Source organism: Fundulus heteroclitus, chromosome 14, assembly GCF_011125445.2.
Source record: "Fundulus heteroclitus isolate FHET01 chromosome 14, MU-UCD_Fhet_4.1, whole genome shotgun sequence".
NCBI classification, from domain to species: domain Eukaryota; kingdom Metazoa; phylum Chordata; class Actinopteri; order Cyprinodontiformes; family Fundulidae; genus Fundulus; species Fundulus heteroclitus.
Window position 1 is genome coordinate 11873570 of NC_046374.1, and position 19345 is coordinate 11892914.

At 42.3% G+C, this 19345-nt stretch overlaps 1 protein-coding gene across 5 annotated transcripts in view; it reads left to right on the plus strand.

Moving 5' to 3' along the window:
- The window catches only part of nhsl2 (NHS-like 2), a 159116-nt gene extending 140178 nt beyond the window's left edge, over window positions 1-18938 (plus strand). For all 5 annotated transcript variants that reach the window (XM_021322764.2, XM_036146291.1, XM_036146293.1 and 2 more), the window contains 7 exons: window positions 3331-3580; window positions 11462-11644; window positions 12696-13794; window positions 13903-15055; window positions 15142-15451; window positions 15827-15944; window positions 16632-18938. In XM_021322764.2, coding sequence (XP_021178439.2) covers window positions 3331-3580; window positions 11462-11644; window positions 12696-13794; window positions 13903-15055; window positions 15142-15451; window positions 15827-15944; window positions 16632-16971 — 3453 coding nt within the window. In that variant the 3' untranslated portion in view covers window positions 16972-18938. The remainder of the gene's footprint in view (window positions 1-3330; window positions 3581-11461; window positions 11645-12695; window positions 13795-13902; window positions 15056-15141; window positions 15452-15826; window positions 15945-16631) is intronic.
- The last annotated feature ends 407 nt before the right edge of the window (window positions 18939-19345 follow it).

A 19345-nucleotide genomic window follows, 5' to 3' on the forward strand; every position in this document is an offset into this window, starting at 1 on the left:
GGGCCTCCATGTCCTTAAAAACAGCAGCGCACTAAATGCAGGTTGCTCAAATGCGAGTCACCAGAATTGACAAAGACTCCTGGATAGATGTCGAAACGTAAGAAATGAACGAAAGTCTGGTTGCATCTGATTTAAGCCTGTTTGCTGTGTTTATTGATGTCATACTACGGATGTGGACTGTTACTACCTTTGCATTTCATTTCTTGCACTAATTTTCAGTTCAGTAAGGCACTTTGTTAAATGAGGCAATCTGAAATCTCTGCACATAAATTTGATGGGACTGTTTAGTGAAATTCACGACTTTTTGGGGAATTGAGATCTCAGTCAGAAATATTTGAAGCGTATTTAAAGTTGGTTGTTGTTGATGGTACTGTAGCCTTTTTGTTGATCAGGCTTAGGTTGATGGGGCAACTTTTCCATAGTTGCATAGCAAATCTGTTTGGTTAGGTTTGAAGATAAATAGCAACCCTGGTTTGAAGTCTAATTAGTTTTCTCAAAGAAGGAGAAGCTGTTTTTTAAAAATGCAATTCAACAACTAAAACAAAAAATTAAGAAATAAATCTGAATTGTAACCTTCACTGGGAGAAATAGTACGTAAATTGACTTCCAGCAGTCATAACTGAAGAGCCCTGTTGTAGTCGACCTTGGTGAAATGCTGAAAAGTCTGATAAGTTGTGCTTGTGTAAAATAGTTTGAACTGAAACCCCTGGTAACATTTTCAGCTCATGTAAATCTACTATCTACTATATCTACTGATCCTTCAAAGATCAGATTGTTCTCAGTACTGGTCTGTCCCAGTCAGCTCTGTAAAACCGATCATGTTTATGCTGGCAAAGAGATGCCAGGCGATATTACAAGACATTGCAAATGCCTTTAATATTTGTAGTTAGTGTAGTTCAATGCTTTTTGCATGTTGTGACTTTTGCTATGCTCATATAGTAAAGTAGCAAACACACACAACCTTATTCTAGATCCAAAGCTGCATTATCATATCAATATATGAGACGTTTTATGCAGTAAATTGCATCAATATGGATATATTTGTCTAAAAAGTGTTTATTTTTGTTTCAAGAAAACCAAAGTTTCTCTAAAGGACCTTCCATTGAGATTCTGGGAATTAAAACTTAAAAGACAAGGACAATTTTAATAAGCTGCAAGCTGTGTCTTCTGATTTGTGGGGAATGGCCTTGGTTGGTATGACTTCTGCCTCGCCTGAAGCGTTTCAGTTTCAGACTTTAATCGCTAGTACAATGCAGCATGACTACCCCCCCCCCCAATGAATCGAGCAAATGACAGCTAAAAGTTGTGTTGTGACTGAACGCCTCATTATGTTTGTCATCCTGTTAACACAACAGGAGAACATGAATTAGCCAAAATCTGTTGAACAGCACATTCCACCCCCTCATTCAGATTCACCAGAATTAGTCATCATCCTTTTCTTTCTCTCAGCTGCTGTCTATAAACAGATCCTTAATGATTTAGTGTCTTCCACATGGAAATATAATCCATGGGAATAAAATAAAATGTAAATGCGAGATAACATTAGAGCTATCTGACAGCCAGCTCTTGCACACAAAGCCGTTACTAATGGGGTTTTTTAAAAACAAGAGAGGAAATGAATATATTTATATCTTTAGGAAGAACGTGTGTGATGACTAGAGTATCTGTAGCTAGATGTACTCTGTTCATGCTCTGGCTTCACCGCTCAGGCCGCTAAGGCTATTTTCTTGAACTGCGTCGCAACGGAAACACACATTGGTTTAACTGCATACTACTGCACTCTTCCTGCACATTCATTTTAACCCTTTTCTTATTTTTTTGGCTTGTGTCAGCTGAGCTTTGACTGTCTGCCATTGGTTTCCATTCTTCATCAACATAGTATTTATCTTTGTCTTCGAAGGGACACTGAAACGTTTCCTCTACTGCAGAAACCATGAACCTTGTAATATCTTGTCACGTTACCACCGCAAACTTCAATGCAATGAATTGGGAGTGAATGCAACGAACCAATATAGAGTAGGAAGCAATTAGTATGAAAGCGGAGTAGATAATAGGATGCACACGAATAATGAGTTTTGCCCTAAAAAATTAAAACCATGGCTGTTTGTAATCATTTATGAGGGACAGCAACAGAAAGGACGACATGAACTTCGGTTCTCATGAGCGCCCTTTCCGCAGCTGGAGCTGCAGCTGGAGCTGCAGCTGGAGCCGCAGCTGGAGCCGCAGCTGGAGCCGCAGCTGGAGCCGCAGCTGGAGCCGCAGCTGGAGCCACAGCTGGCTGCTGTTTCCCTAGGTGCAGTGTGAGTGGGGGTTTGCGACAAACCCGCACTAGATCAGGACCGTAACCCACTCCTTAGTCAGTGTAAACCCCGTTTTAGGGTATATCTACCAGCTTTGTTCATGTTAAGACTGAAATTTTTGCTCAGCCCTATTTTTTTCGGGGCACATCAATGTTCAAGCTTTCACTGGGCCATTGTTACACATAAATATGCTTCAGTCTAATCCTCGTACCTCTGGCTGTATGTTTGGGGTTTTCCTACTTGAAGGTTAACCTCCACCCCAGTCTTCTGCAGTTCCTAACAGGTTTTCTCCTGCATCCATCTTCCCATCCTCTCTGACCAGCTTCCCCTTGCTGGATAAAGGCATTCCCACAACATAATGCCACCATCACCATGTTTCATAGTAAGGGTCGTGTGTTCAGGGGGATGTGCAGTGTTAGTTTGCATGTAGGCCTCATGGAACCAGAGCACCTTCTTGTGCTGCCACAACCCCCATTGGCTTGTGGCAGAGTGCAAAGAACACTTTTTATGGCTTTCTCCCCAACAATCGATTTCGACCTGTCACTCTTCCGCAAATGTCCATTTTGTGGAGTGCACACATTATAGCTGCCATATCGACAGGGTCTTCCAACTATGGCTGGTTCTCTTATTAATGGACTCCGTGGCCTGTCAGTTTAAGTGGGCAGTCGTGGCGAGGTAGGCTTGCAGCTGTTACCTTACCTTTTAACACCTGTATTTTCTTTAAGATTAAATTAAACCATGGGTGCATATCGTGGAAACTCTAGTTTGAAAGCAACTGGTGGTAAACGTTTTTATTTAGGGGTATAAGAGTAAAGGTGGCTGGAACCAAATTCAAGCCTGAAAAAATTTAAATAAAAAGTTTAAAGTAAATGTATTTCAATTACTTTTTTCAGCAAGCCTCACAAAAACTAGAGTCACAGTTAAAGCTGCAAACCTGTGAAAGAAGTATTTCTATGGAGGGGGGGGGACACAACCCCTGGTGTCATCTAAAATAAAGGTTGTTCTTTTCTTCTTCTTCTTCTTCTTCTAGCCGGCGTCCAAGCAGCTCTACGAGGATGAAACCACCTCCTCCGTGTTCGGCCTGAGGTCTGTGATCAACCCGTCGCCTTCCCCGACCCCATCACCCTGCAGCATAGATCGCCCCCCTTTGGGCTGGAGCAGCAACAACAGTAGCAGCAGCACAGCGACGTCTGCCACCACAGGGCCTCCCGTTGCCGAGAAACCACGCTGGCACCCGTCAAGACGAACTCCAGCTCACTGCATGCCACTCGACATTACAGGTACGACGAACACATCTGACGTTTGACCGCTGAATCGGACAGGGGAAGTGATTAAGAGTCATTGCTGTGACTCTGAACGCAGCCTCCAGAAAGTTCTCAGAAAATGATGCTGTACATATCATTATGTTTCTCATGTCACTCCTCTGACAGCTGAGCAGCCACAGTATTTCAGGTGCAGTCTCAGTCCTTATATGAAACAAAATGACCTGATCTTGAGGCTTTTAACACATCCAGATGTGCCACAAACTGTGGATAGGGGCTGTATTCTTCTATTTCCATGTCCTTTAAAACTCATCACGCCTGAACTGCTTTCATTTTTCATCAGCTATGACCTGGAGGATGGATAAAACACAACCTATCTGTAATCATAACAAGGCAGGTTCTTTGCATTCTCCTAACCAAACACAGACTGAAGATGAAACTGAAACAGTAATTTTATTATTTCAGGGCATTACCTTTGGGTGCTGTTGGCCCTTCACCTACAATCTTGGCCTTCTCTTTGTATTTTTTGGAGCTGACAGCCTGATGAGTCTTCCAGGCGGCAGCCCCCTTGTTTACGTTCTTTTTTGCATTGGATGGTCCCATAAACCCTACGTGACCTACTTTTCTGTTTCCCCCCCGATTGCTACCTTATTTATTTTTTTTTTTTTTAACTTCCCTCAATATTTAAGATGGGAAGTGTGAAATCCAAGTCACAAGAGAATAAAGTCGACAAATACTGGTAAAACTAATTAAAACGAAGATGCTTTTTAAATTAGAGTACATTTATAGTGAGCATGCATTTTATTCCCCGCCCAGCTGATATTGTGCTTTGCAGATGTACGTATGCCGCTTGAACTTGTGCACATTTAGATTTTTTTTTTTTTAGGTATTGCTTAATGCGATAGACCAACACCAGGTAGTACATATGTGTGAAGTGGAAGGCAGATAAAACATTGCTTTTTGATAAATAAACATGTGAAAAGTGTGGCGATTTGTTTTTAGCCCCCTCTAGTCTGATACCCCTCAATAAAAACTAGTTCCACCAACAGCCTACAAATGTCAACTAAGACTTGCAGTTGTAATTGTATAGAGAGAATTTATAAAAATATTGACTCAGAGGGACTGAACAGAAAATACATGCTGCAGATTTTTAAATTTTTGTTTGTGAATGATACCTAAACTCTTTCCACTCGACCCTCAGGCACTACTTTGTCTTGATCATTTGAATCCAAATGGCATATGATGTAGGAAATGTGACAAAATGGGGAATATATGAATGATATAAATACTTTTTCATGGCAGATTTACACCGAGCGGACCAGCTGAAACTGTTTCATTCAATAAATGCGCCTGTATGTCATGTGTTTTAAAGAAAGATCTGAAATCCAGATTCATGAATCCAATAGAAAGACCTGAACATTTTGTTCTCTGCATCCACTATATTTACAGCTTACATATTCATACCAGAAGACCTAGCTCATAGATCGCTTTACAAAGTGTAGACATGCTTTAGACTCGAGCTCATTAAGATGGCTCCGTTTTATTATTGCAAATCTGTTCTGCCGAAACAAGAATCGACATCCAGAGCATTTTCTTCTCATGATTGCACTTCCTAACGCCCTCGCCCCTGTCTGCCTGTCCCTTTGCTTTGCGTGCACAAATGTGTCCGTGCAGTGTCGGAGCTGTTAGTATGCCGCGGTCAGCCGCATCAGCACCGCTCTGTCACCCCTGCTTCCACTCGTCTCCACCGAGTCCCCCCCGTCGTGTTTGCTTTTCCTGCGTCTGTTTGCGTGCATGCGTGTGCATGCTCCCGAGCGCGTGGATGTGTGAGAGCGCACCTCCTGGTTTTTGGCATAGCAACTGCTTCGTCACCGGGTGCCTCTCCCCTCCTTTTTTCCCCAGCGTATCCATCTATAGTTAAACATCTCTTTCTCCTTCTCTCTGCTCAGCGTGTGAGAGCCTCAGAGGAGGAAAAGGTCAGGTATATTAATCCATGCCTATGGTCTTGTGTTGGGCGGGTATTCATACCGTCAGAGATAAAAGTAGATGAGGGAAGATGGTGCAAAAATTTGGGGATGTACTGATCACGCTTTTCCTGGCCAATACCAATTCAGGGTTTTTTTTTTTTTGTTCTTTGTCTGACCTGACAATTTATTCTAAGGATGATAACATGGTAAAGACAAAATGTGTGCTGAAGGTTCTTTATTAGAGGAAATTTATTTTAATTAAGCAGCAAATGAGGGAGTTAAGAGATTATCCCCATAAATGTATCAAAACAGAGGGTCTACCCTTCATCGAATTTTTATCAAATTGAAAGAAAGTGTTGACTGGTAGGCTTATAGATGAGGAATGGTTGGATTTCCTAGTTTCAATGCATTCCGTGGGATTAGTGTAAGTCAAGATTTTTAATCATTCGATCTACCGATCAAGGAATAATTCTCCAATTCTGATTCTCTCTAGTAAAATTATGCATTTTTTTATTAACACAATAAAACCAAACATTAGATTTGTTTTTGATCAAGCTGTCAGTTAGGTTTTTAGAATAATCCCCACTGTGAATACATTTTTAGTTTAACGTCAAATGAGGATGAACGCTGCTTTATGTGCTCCAGTTGGCTTATATGGCATTAACAGAGTGATTTTGATCACAAGCTACAGTGTTTACTTTAAATACATTTATATTTCTCAGATGCAATAAAGAGACATCACATCTTTACAGATTCAATTAGTTTTATTCAAATTGTGCCAATTCACAAAAGATATCGCCTCAACGCAGCTTAAAGACAAACGTAATAATGTTATAAATGTTCATAACATCTTTCAGCGTTTTTGTTCTTTTTTTTTAAAAAGGACATTTAAAAAAAATACCCTGTCTTGGTTGATTTGTTATTATGAAACCTACTAACCTTTCCATTTCGGCTTTCTACATCTGGCTTTTTTTACTCTGAAAGCCGGCGTGCAGGTAGCTCACAGACAGCTTGCTGTTACCATGGTATCTCCACACTCTTCCTCTTCCTGAAAAAAAAAAAACAGCGAAAACTGAAAAAGGAAAAGAAATATGTAAAATAGAAGACAAACAAGGATGGGATTGTAGATGAGTAAAATGGATGACAGTGGTTAAGATAATGTATTTGGAGAGATAGGCTGGAAAAAAAGGATCAATGAAGGTTAGTCACTGCTCCATCCTCCTCCTCCCACAGCCTCAGTGTTTCCGCTGTCGCGCATCTCGCTCCAGCAATTTTCATGAATGACTGTTAGCCAGTGAGAAAAACAGGACTGTGGAGCAGGCTGTTCTACAACAGATTGAGAGTGCAGGGCAGACTTGAGAAAAAGCCTTTTTTTTATTGTTTTAATTTATTTCTTTTATTGATTCACGCTTAGAGTTACAAACACAACCTAGTCTCAAATGTTGATTCATGGCCCTAAAATGTCAAGAGATGGGAACTTTCTGCCCCATAGCTCCATGTCTCTTCATATATTTATATTCAAATAAGAGATTCTCTTTGCATGATAAGCTTGAGTAGAAATGCAGGAGTTTCACAGTATTTACAAAAACGTTTAAAAGGAACATGTCAAACATGATTTAATAACCTTTACTTAAACACAGACGCAACACCTCTTCCTGCCATATCAATCACTGCATTTATAATAATATCTATAACATCTACTTAAAATAATTAGGATTTCAATACACCAATTTAACCAAAAATATCGAATAAACGGCTTCTAAATTTAAAGTTTTCAATCGAGCTGCTTTTCAAGGTCCTTCTTGTTCTTTATAATTTCATTTAATTTCCCTTTGGGAACAATAAAGTAATTTTGAATTGGATTGAATTGTATAAACTGCATAACTTCCCCAGTATGTCAAACGTATAACCGGGTTTATTATTTGGGCTGTCTGCTTGGGTACCTAGCCTGCAGGTGGCTCCTTTAGTGACAAAGTGTTTTCCTGAGTGAAAGACAGTGGGAAGAACTGTGTCTGGCAGCTGGTTTTTATAAATAGTGCTCTATAGCGGCAAACTGGAGGTAAATGTATTAACAGATTGTATTCTGGGTGTGTTGCATCTACAGATATATTAGCCAGTCGAGTGAATCCAAAAACAGATCATTGTTGTGCCAACTTTTCGTACATCTCATTTATCGTTCACGCTAAGTTCAGAAACTGTCCAGTTTATTGGGTTTCCATACCTGTAAGTACTACAACAACGTTCAAGAAATGAATCTGCCATTTATGTCACTCTCCTGGCTCCCACAACACATCCATAGACAGAGTTCTCCACAGCAGTAGCAGTAACAAAAACACAAAAAAACACTGTTATAGTTGTGCTGTTTTCTTCTTACCTTTCTACTTGTCAAGAAACCAACCTGGAGAATTGTTTAATGGGTGGCAAAACAGTCCTCCGCTTGGAGGAGTAAGGAGCAGTTATGATGCGGTCTTAATAAATTCGTCTCCCATTGCTCCAAAACAGAGAGCCGGTATCCACTGTTTTATTTCTGTAAACAGTGCACTGCTGTGTGGCCCCAACCCTTTAGTTAGTAGTGTAACCAAGTTTTCTGGGTTTGTTATCAGTATTGCATGTGGTGGAAAGAAATTTGACCTAGAGCTAGGCTTTTGGGTAGCCGTGTGGCTCAGCTCAACTCGCACTTCCTTACAAAACACCAACCGGCTTATTGCCTACCCTATGGTAATTCTTGAGGGACATTTAACAACCATGTATACGATGAGAAATCATGTGTCTACACAGCAATGATTAAACTTATTTTTATTTATGCCTTTCAATTCAAACATAGTGCACGTTAAATATAATGTGCACTATAAAGCAATGTTGATAATATTGATGTTACAACAAAAAGTCATGATTTATTGCACATTTGTTAAATAATCTAATGACAGAGGGGACAGGGATCTCCAGGAAACACTTAGCACTGTGTTCCAGGCTTCCAGCCGTGTTGCCACGTCTGCTTATTATAAGTGACTTTAGTCTTGTTCATTTATACTGGTCACATGGTAGACATAATTGACCTGGTTGCTTGTTTATCTTGCAAGAACTGGCAACACTGGCTGCCCACACTTGCAGTGTTTTTTCTAAATTGCAGCTGCCTGGGCACAGAGGGATGGCATATTCTTCTCAAAGCTTCCACTCCCATGTAAAAGTTAAAATTTAAAAGTCTATTTAAACATAGCTATCCCCTCAAACATGCAGCACTGCACACCTTCGTCATCTGCCGTGTGCGGGTAAAGCACCTTTCGTCTGAATACGTGTGACAGCCGTTGGTTGTCTGTTATCAGCTAGCATTAGCATCCTCACATTTCCTAATTGACAAGACCTGGATGGAGGGAAGGACAGCCCTGGTCATCCTCTCTGCAGACCTAATTGTTCATTGTAGTTCTTTTGTGGGTGAGCCAAACAACAGAGTGTTGCACGAACACCTAATAGACTAAATAATGGTACTATACAATAATGGTTGTGTAGGAGATGACCAGCACTACTTGAAGGTTGAAGGTTGCACTTCTTGAGTTGCAGCTTGAAGGACAGTCTCTGCTGTGGCTAATCCAAATAGCGCCTATATGTGAAGACCATTTCATATCCTGCTTGGACCCAGAAGTGATCCACAGCAGACATAAAGGAACTTGGGCAGGCAAGGAACCCAAATTTTGAGCCAGTGATGGGTTTGAAACAGTTTATCAAAAAGAAAACCTGGAGACAAAGCTCTTCTGCAGGAGCAAGCAGGAACCTGCGATGATGAGGGCTAGATACTCAGAGCAGATGTGACAGGCAGGGTGGTTGAGGCTAGGTCAGTGTCATGCAAGGGAAACAGGTATGGACAGAGAAAGGCAGAAAGATCCAAGGACACAGAGCTTGTAGTACAGAATCTAGACTGTGGTTCAGAAATGAATGCATAAATGTCTGACAATGCCAAGGCAGGGTAATCAAAAAGAAGTGAAGAAGGTCTATGGCAAGTTAATCAGGCTTGAAATGCTGAACATCTACTAACCAAAAGCTTCAATACTCTGGTGCTGTAATGTTATCTGCAGTTGGCTTTTGAAGGGAAGGAAACACGTGGGTGAGATAAGCTTGATTGCAGTAGTGGAGAGGCAGGCTCGTAGGGTCGGTGAATAATCTTTGAGGCCAACAGGAAGAGGATGCGTTGCAGAATGCTGACAGCAGACTGGTCAGAATCATGAGAGTTGTTGAGGACTGTGAGCAGATGCTGTGTGTGGGGTATTCTCTGAAGATCCACTATCATCTTCACTGTCTTGAGCAGGTTAAGGTCAAAGATGGTTTTGACCATTCCTGTGAGCCAGCAGTTCTACCTCTTGTCTGTATGCAGACTTGTCACTGTCCTTGACCAGATCAATGAGAGTTTTATGGTGCGTTCACACCAACTGCGTTTTCATTGACCGGAGCAACTGGTTTACATGTTATCCCTATGTATGGAAGTTCATTAGAGAGCTTTGTGCTATTAAAATCCCCAAGAAGAATGACGAGAGAGTTTGTATGCTCTTTCTCCACCTCTGTTATCAGCTCTGATGTGCATGCTTGTGGTAGGACGTAAACACCAGGCAGAACAAATAAAAAGAGCACTATCTTTGAATAAAAAGATTTACAATCTACAGAAAAAGGTTCTGAGTGTGGACTACATGACATCTGTAATACTATAACATCAGTAGACCAACGTTTGTTTATCTAAAAGCAGATTTCATCTTCTTTCTTTTTCCCCAAGAGCTATGAGCTGCAGTCCTCTCCCCTGGAAGCCTAGCATCTGTAGGGTCAGCCCCAGGTGTGTGCACTGTGTCAGGTTTTGATGAAACAGAGCGGACATTACCCAGGTGGCTTGAAGACAGGCGTGCGCAAAGTCTCTGTTGCCAAATCTTTATCAACATGGCTACCCATCAACTTTGTCTTGATCTTTGGTAATTCCCATAGAGAGCAGTGGCACCACCAGCCTAGACCTCAGTTGAGGTGGAGTTGATGGGAAAATTGAGAGAAAATGCCTAGAGAGGACTGTCTAAATGAATAGGAGTCCCACTATGGTGAAGGTGATTTCAGAATGGTAGCAGAAAGCAGAATAAGTCAAAAAAACATGCAAAGTCCAGGAGAGCTAAGTACTGATGCCGCCATCGACGGCACAATCTTCTTCTCTGTTACCTCAGCTCACCCAATGCATTATTGTTTGTTCATTAGCTGTTTTAGCTCATTTGATTTTTCAAAAAAATAAATTGCAAGCCGACCATCACTCCTTGAAAAAAAAAAAAAAAAACCTTTATTGAATTGCACTATTTATTTCTTGGACATTGCTTAACAAGTCTTAAGGCTTAAAAGGGCCCTGGCAAAAATATGCAGCTGGGTGTGTTAGCTGTTTGTACGTGAGGTAATGAAGGCTGCATCTGCTGCTTCCAATGATTCACTGGTTTACTGTTGGCACTGACAGGACGTCAGATGGACAACAGAGCAGAAAGTGCCTGTCAGCATCTGCTGCAAATCTGCCTGCATTTAAACACAACAGCAGACATTTTCTAACATAAACACCAAGTAGGCTGTTCAGTAGGAATCTATACTATGTCACAGGCGTGTCTAACAAGAGCAAATACATGCGTCTTCTCTGTTCAACAATAACCAGTAAATGTAAAAAAATTGCTTTGCAGGACTGAACCCACTCACCACCGACCCAAAGGAAAACCATCTGACTCTGATCCCCCACCGTTTCCATATTTAATCATGTCTTCCAATACTGCAGTGTCATTAGTAAAGATTAATGCAATTATTGGGCAGAAAAAAAGAAACAACACAGTACATATTAGTTTGTGATGGCCTGAAACATGGTAAAAATGATCGAACATAACGCCTCAAGTAGTAAATTGTGCATGCTCTTTGTCCACCCCTGTGTCTCTTCCAGGTGAATTGGGGGCAGTAAAATTCCATGGTGTCGACCTCCTACAGCACTCTCCGTCCCCGTCCCCCTCTCCTGGGGACATCTATCCCAAGCAGCCCCACTCTCTGGAGCTTTTTACAGACACATCACATCAAAACATCCCACTAAGGAAGACACACTCAGAGCTTGACACAACCCTACCCACAGGTGGGTTCAGTGTAAAAGAAACTTCACCCTGGTTTCAGTGATTTTTGTGTTCAAGTTTTTTTTAGGAATGTCCCTTTTAAACATTTTTGACATAGCAGGTAAAAAAAAACGTGTCTTGATATATCTTAGAAAAAACATGTAAATTCCTTTTTAAAAATGGGCTTCAAATTAGAATTCCTTATTAAACATCACATTGAAATAAGGTCAGATTTAATTGTCCTTCACTTAGTAACAGCCTGCATGCAGAAGAATGGTGTTGTCAAAACCACTCAGTAGCTGCAAAATCTCAGGTTTTTCAGTGTTTTATTGGCCATTAACCAGGAGGGGTATGTCAAGCTAAAAATTAAACAGTCCCAGTCAACAGCCAATGTCTAGCACTCTTTGACAGGCATGTCTAATGTTGACCCAGGGGTCAGCATTTTTTGCGAAACATGGCAACAATTTTACTGTCTACCTAATTTGAAATGTAATGATGGAACAATTGTAATCAATTTTAATTGATCATTCTTTTCTTTTAGTCTTTTATTTTTCCTTATTTAAAGAAAATATTGTCTACAGCCAGAATCTTTCACAACTCCATCACTGACATTTAAATGCACGGACCGATCATTTTTTTCCAGCATAATTGTGACTTGATACATACATTTATTAGGTGGCTTTGTGGTAAGACTGAAAGGTAATTGATATTTTCATTGTTTGTTGTTTGACTGTGGCTCTTTAACTCAACGTCACACAACTGTTAGAATATTACTACAGTGTAAGCCACAAATAATTTAAACCTTCAGCCGTCGAGTGTAAAGTCTAGGAATATATATTTTTATGTTAGGAAAGTTCAACATTTACTTTTAAAAATTAAAGTTTAGGTTTAGAAAAACGTTTACTATAATGTCACCTTGAGGTAGTTCTGTAAAAAGACATCTTGGTAAAAGGAATTAAAACGTTTTTTTATGAAAAGGATCAAATTTCTAAACGGCTGATAGTACAGTCAACATTTGTCTAATTGTATGCAATGTGTTAATTTGTTTCCTAAACACCCCCACCCCACCTACAGATAACAGTTTGGGACAGCGTCCCCCAGAGCAGCTTCATACAGGAGCTATGGACCACTCTGGGTTGCTGTGCTCTAACACACCCTCATCTTCCTGGAATGGACCTAAAGGATCCACGTTTTCTCCTGCTGCCTGGAATGAGACTTACAGCTACAACATGAGCAAAGGTCCGGCTGTTCCTCCCAAGCATCACAGCGTCATTGGTCACGCTGGCGGGATGCAGGATGGGGTCATGCTGGTGAGCTCTGGACAGTCTGTGAGCTCACATTCCAGCTCATTCACATGTGTGACAGACCCTTCTGGGAGAACAGGAAACAGTGGGTCAGGGATCTCTCCATCTGCAGTCATGATGGGAAAGCGGAGGGAAACCGAGGGGGCACCGGCAGATGGAGGGCGAGGGAGTGGTGCAGAGGCAGGACGAGGAAGGCAGAGATCAGCACGATCCATAGCTGCACAGAACGCCTTCAAGTTCCGGGAACGTTCCCTCTCCACACCCACTGATTCTGGCTCGTTTTGCTTTACAGAGGGTGGGATAGAGCCAGATTTGACTATCACCACTACTGGGAATGGGAACACTATAGGAATGGACCACCAAGAGCGTCACAACTATCTGGGTCATGGAGAGAACTATGCCCTTCTTTACCCTAGAGGGAGTTCTGAAGACAGTGCAAGTACTGCAGACACCGTCTCTGTCACAGCTTCAGATTACAGCACAGAAGGACGCTTGCGCCTTCGCTCTCGTTCCATCTCCCTTAAGAAATCCAAGCGCAAGCCCCCACCCCCTGTGAGAAGTGTTTCTTTAATGAAGAACCTCGGAGAAGCTGAAGGCAGAATAAGGCATGGGGGTGGTCTTTACCGAGATGGCAGGCCAAAGAGCCTGCACATACCTAGGGACAATTTCCCAGACTTCCAGCCAGATTTTCTTTTGACAAGCTCTTCTTGCTCCTCTAAAGCCAGTGTTGGTGAAAGGGACTTGGGCCAAGGGGGCAACGATGGACCTCCAAGTCTTGAAGTCCAGGCACCTGAGAGGGAAGGGGAGACAGAGATTACCTTCCCCTCTCACTGGCAGTTGGGAGAGTGGAAGAGTAATGACCCCTACAGGTATAAAAACTTCAGACGGATACATTTTCTTATGCACCCCACGTCTTACGTTATGTTTAGTAAAGTGGTTGTCTGACAGTCATTCTTCCTTTTGTTTGTCTTCCTCAGGTCTTTATCAGGCTCCAGCACAGCAACAGGTACCACAGTGATTGAATGTATGAAAGTCAGAAGTAGCTCAGAGTCCCTTCTAGACTCTCCCGACCCCTCCAGAGCCACATCTCCTTCACAGTTATCAATGGAGACTGACGTTAAGGCTTCCTCGCCTCTAAAACCTCCAGGGCTTATATCACCATCAAGTGGCTATTCCAGTCAATCAGAGACCCCTACCCCAACAGTTCCAATGAATCAGGGGACAGCAGGTACAACAGGGTGTAAGATGCGTCCAAAGATCCCAGAAAGGAAATCCTCACTACCATCCCCTAAGGACCCAGCTGCCAGATCAAGATTGTCATTTGAAATGCCTGGAAATGCACATTTGGAGCTGTCTTCATTAAAGCCAAAGCAGAAGGCAAGCAGGCGACATTCAGACACATCTACCGCTTCCAAGCCAGGAAAGATCAGCCCCAGTTCTTCACAGGCATTACCAGTGGTTACCCAGAATGAGCTAAAGACCATTAGACTTCGGTCTGTTTCACGAGGAGACCTGGAAGACTGTCCCGATGGAGCTTCTGACACGATCGAAGAAGAGCAGCATGGGAGAGACATCAGCGACGACCCCAGTCCACCACCAACCCTACCAAAGCCTAAACCACCTGTTGCTGTCAAGCCTCCTTTACCCAAACGGCCCATAAACCTCCTCCTTAAGTCTCCTTCTCCTTCCTCCACCTCCCCCCTTGCCATGGAATCTCCTCCTGCCTCACCGGTGGAACGTCCGGTGCCTCTTGGCAACATATATAAAGTCATGAAAAAGCCCAAACCGAAAAAGCCCCCACCACAAACTCCCACACGTCCTGCTGCTCCCCCAGATTCAAATTCCACCAATGTGGCACTCACTGCCTATGATCACCCATTCCTCCCTCACTCCCAGTCTCTGTTTGACCTACCACCACTCCCAGACCCCCAGCCCTTGTTGGAAGACCCAATGCTCGAACCTGAATTTGACGGAGAATCAGACATCCGTCTAGGACCTGAGGATGGAGGCTCACTCCCTTCTCCATGCAGTTCCCAAGAGGCCCCTGAGCTCCAAGACAAGAGCAAGACACTACCTTCAAGGATGACAATCTCCTGTCTGGCAGAGCTGTCTGACAAAAAGAAACCCAAGGTGAGTAGGATATTACTTGTTTGCTCTAATTTACAGGCTTGCTGTCAAGCAAAGTAAAAACAAACAATTTCTGCTCCACTTTTCAGATTCCTCCTCCAGTTCCCAAGAAACCAAATGTCCTACTCCTTCCCACACCACTGCAGTCATCCACTAATGGAAGCACAGATCGACAGATCGCACAGTCGGACAGCCCCGTGGGTCTCCGGTCTCCAGTTGGAGCATGTACACCAGATGATGTTCTGGCTAGTTCTGGTGGTCCTGACGGGTTTGAGCAAGACGAAAACCACTTTGGAACAGATGAGGACAGCTCAAAAGAGTCGTCTCTGCAGTCATCACTCCAGGATTCCTCTCTCACAGAACTTGGGGAAAAGATGGCCGTCACTGGTATTGGAGCAGGTATGTATATTGGAGGAAAGGTGTGTTTTTTTTTGGCATTTAGAGGTTATACGAAAATATCATTCACTTATTAACTTACAAAGATATTTTTTATTATCTAACCAAGTTTTCTGCTGACCTATTTATGTATGTCTGCCCCAGTTCTTCTGTTTTACTTTATTTCAAAATCTGACTATGGGCTTGTATCTCAAATCAAATAACCTGACCTTCATGGAAAAGTGGCAAAAGACTTCAAATCACCCTAAATAAAGACAATCATTTTTTATCATGTTGTTATCTAATTTTCCCTGTAACTGACTCTCAGGCAATGGAAATGAGATTTCCAGGTGTAAAAAGTGGAGTTTTGTTTTAATCTTATTCCTATGCACTGATTAGACGACTCAGCTGCCGATGAGAAGGCTGCTCTCCACATTGCTGAGGAAACGGAAGATGACTTGTTGGCCAACACTGGCACGACACACACCACCGAGGACCTGTTCACTATTATACACAGGTTTGGACACACACACACACACACACACACACACACACACACACACACACACACACACACACACACACACACACACACACACACACACACACACACACACACACGGCCTAACCAGTATATACCTAACCCTAACCTAACCTAAGCCTAATTGACACCTTAGTCCAAAACCTAACCCCCTAACCAAAAAACGGTCCTCAGTTTACATCACAGTCCTCACTTTACCAGTAAAATAAGCAAAAAATGTTCTCCCTCAGCTGCAAGTACAAGAACACACACCCACACACAGACACACAGAAGCTTCCTCTTATAGGATTAGCATTAGTTTTTTAAAGCCCAAAGGTCGGAGTATGGGGTTCCCTAGCAACAGATCCATGTACAGCACTGACCAGAGATTCTTACTTTGTCCTCGCTTTTCTTTCTTGCACATAGACGCATTTGTAAACACAGGCACACAAAGATGGAGACAAGGGAGCTAGTCTCTAAGCAACAAGTGCTTATAATTTTGCCTAGCATGCGCAGAAATTAGCTTAAAGAGTTGAGAAGAAAAGAAATTAAATTTTTTGTATCAAAACGACAAAAGAGGTAGTCTTAAAATTCTTCGAAACCAAAGTTGCCGGTCTGTGTTTAACGCTTGAGAAGTCGATGAGATGTATTCAAGCCACTTTAATTTCTATAATTCTCTTCCAGGTCCAAGCGAAAGGTTTTGGGCCGCAAGGAGCCGTCGGATTCTTTCGGCAGTCGCCAGAGCCTGGTGTCGCCGGTGAAGCACAGCGCAGGCGGGAGCGACCATCGCAACCTAACCTTGGGCAGCAGCCAGAGGTCGAGCTCGCGCAACGAGAACTTCATGGCTCTGCTTCAGAAGAAAGGCAGCAAGTCTGCCGGCGGAGGCACAAGGGTGTCTGCAATGGAGTTACTGAAGAGCACAAATCCCCTGGCCCGACGCGTCACCGAGTTCTCCAACGCTGCCGTGTCAGCTGCCGAGGGAGAGGAAGTGCCGTCTGGGACCGACAGGCCCAACAATCAGTGAACGGAAATCTAATTTCCAGACGTTAACCCGGTCTGGTTCCTCTTCACCGTAACACAAACCGACTTTGCAATCTGTCACACTCTGCGGACGCGTCCTGAATGCCCCAACCTCTGATCGACCGTTTGGACTGTCCAATGAAATCGGAGCACATTTTTGGACAAAAACGGTCCTTCCGAGTGTTGGAGCTCAGCGTTTGCCTGTCAAACTCATCAGTGGAGGAAAAAAAGCTTGTTTTTTGAACACTATATCCATATAAAATAAATGAAAAAACCATCCTGCTCAGTGAGAAAGTGTATGGGCGGTGGACTGGTAGAGACGACGCTGGGAATGTAGTGATACACAGTGGGTATGGTCGCTCCTTCTGGATCAGCACTAACATCGGATCTGAATCATATTTGAATCTGCAGAGGACAAGGAATCAACTCCGTCCAAGAAACAGTTGGAATACAATTTTACAGTCTGTCTGTGATTTGGTTGCTTTACAGGTGTAAAGCCTGTATAAATAGGGGTTGAGTTTTGCGATGGAGAAACTGAGGAAGGTAAACTTGGTCATCGTGGCTGCATTCTTTCTCCCCACGGTCAATGAAATAGCATTGCTGCCCAACGGCGAAGTGCCAGATTGAACAAAGAGAGACTGCATGGGGGATATATATAAATATATATATATATTTTTTTGCCACCAAAGATGAGGCATGAGCATGTCCCTCATTTTGTTGCTCGTGCTGTGACCGTGAACGTAGGTCTTCATAAAGCATTCCACGGAGGCACCAAGCGGACCGACTGTGCTTGGAAAGCGAAGCACTTTTCTTTCCTTTGGCCTCAGAGGTCGTTTACATGGCGAAACCACGTTTGCCGCTTTGCGTTTTTTTTGTTTTTTCCCCGCTCGTCGACCGTTCTCTTTTTAATCGGGTTTTTAAATGTTACGTTTCGCTCCTATTTTTTTACACATTCTAAATGTTTATTTACTGTGTGTGTTTAATAGGATTATACTGTATGTATCGTGTACAAAGATAAATGGAAAGCATATATCAACAAAGACTCAAAAGAGTGTACAAAGACGCAGGAGGCTTGGACTTCAGACTGCCCATGCACACACTTCAGCACACACACACACTGACAACGTTACGCTATGAAAGAAAAACAGAAAACGAAACGTCAATACGAGTGTGTGTGAGTGTGTGTGGATGCCATCATGCCTGCTGATGTTTCTGCACAGAGATCATGAAGCAGGCCTGGTTATCAAACAGGGTTTTTATTCGTTTTTTGGTCTCTGGTGTTAGGGGACCAAAGAACTGTTACAAACAGACCACAGAGGACCTACATTAATGTTATTTTTGTATGTGTGCGTGAGTGTGTGTAGATGGACGCCTCGACTAAAGAGGGAAAATTCGGAGGGAGCGCAAAAAAAGTTTTGGAAGGTTTTATGTTTGATGCAAGGTGTGCTTCCTTAATAGTTTTCATTAGAGCTTGGATATTTGGACTGTCACCCTATATGCCCTCGGTAGATTTGATCGACCTATGTGAAATCCCTTTAGTTGAGTTTCTCTACTCAGTTGTCATCTTTGAAATGAGCCAGGTGGTAATTTTAGCTGAAGGCCATGTCTTGGTTTAATTAAAAACAGACAGAAGACTGGCTGGAATATCAATGGCTGTTGCATATCCTTAAAGGGTTTGGTTACCATACCCAAGATAAGGTTTGAAAACCTTTTCTCCTATTATTAGGACTTGATTCAGAGACGTGAGGCATAGGCTTTGACTGTGTACGTTTTATGGCAGAGGGGATTTTAACGGTTCGATTATAAAGGATGTTTTCCCACCATCCATCCAATCACTTACTTTGGTAAGGACACAAACAGTGCTCTCTATCAACTTTTTGCTGGACCACAGTAAAAACCCTCTTTTGTTTGGAGCTAGAAGTGAGCTCGTAGAGACCAACAACCAATCAAAATGTTTTTAGTACCATATATATATATATATATATATATATATATATATATATATATATATATATATATATTTTTTAGTCCACTGATTTCAGACAGAACAGTGAAGAAAGCTCACTGGTTCTTAGTTTTAATATCACCCTTCACATACTGAATGTAGGGCAATGAACCACAGTTGCTATTTGTAGCTAAGTCTATAAGATAAAAATGGGGGTTGGGGTACATTTGACAGATAATACATTTTTGAGTTGCCTATTTGGTGACTATCTCCAAACCTCTTCCAATTCTAAATGCAGAAAAGATTATGTGTGTGCTTACAAATGCCGGTTGATGCAAATTCTGCACATACCTGGTATTATACTACCATCTGGCAGTCTAAATTATACGTATGTCCAATTTTACTAGTTTGCATATTAAATACATAAATCTAT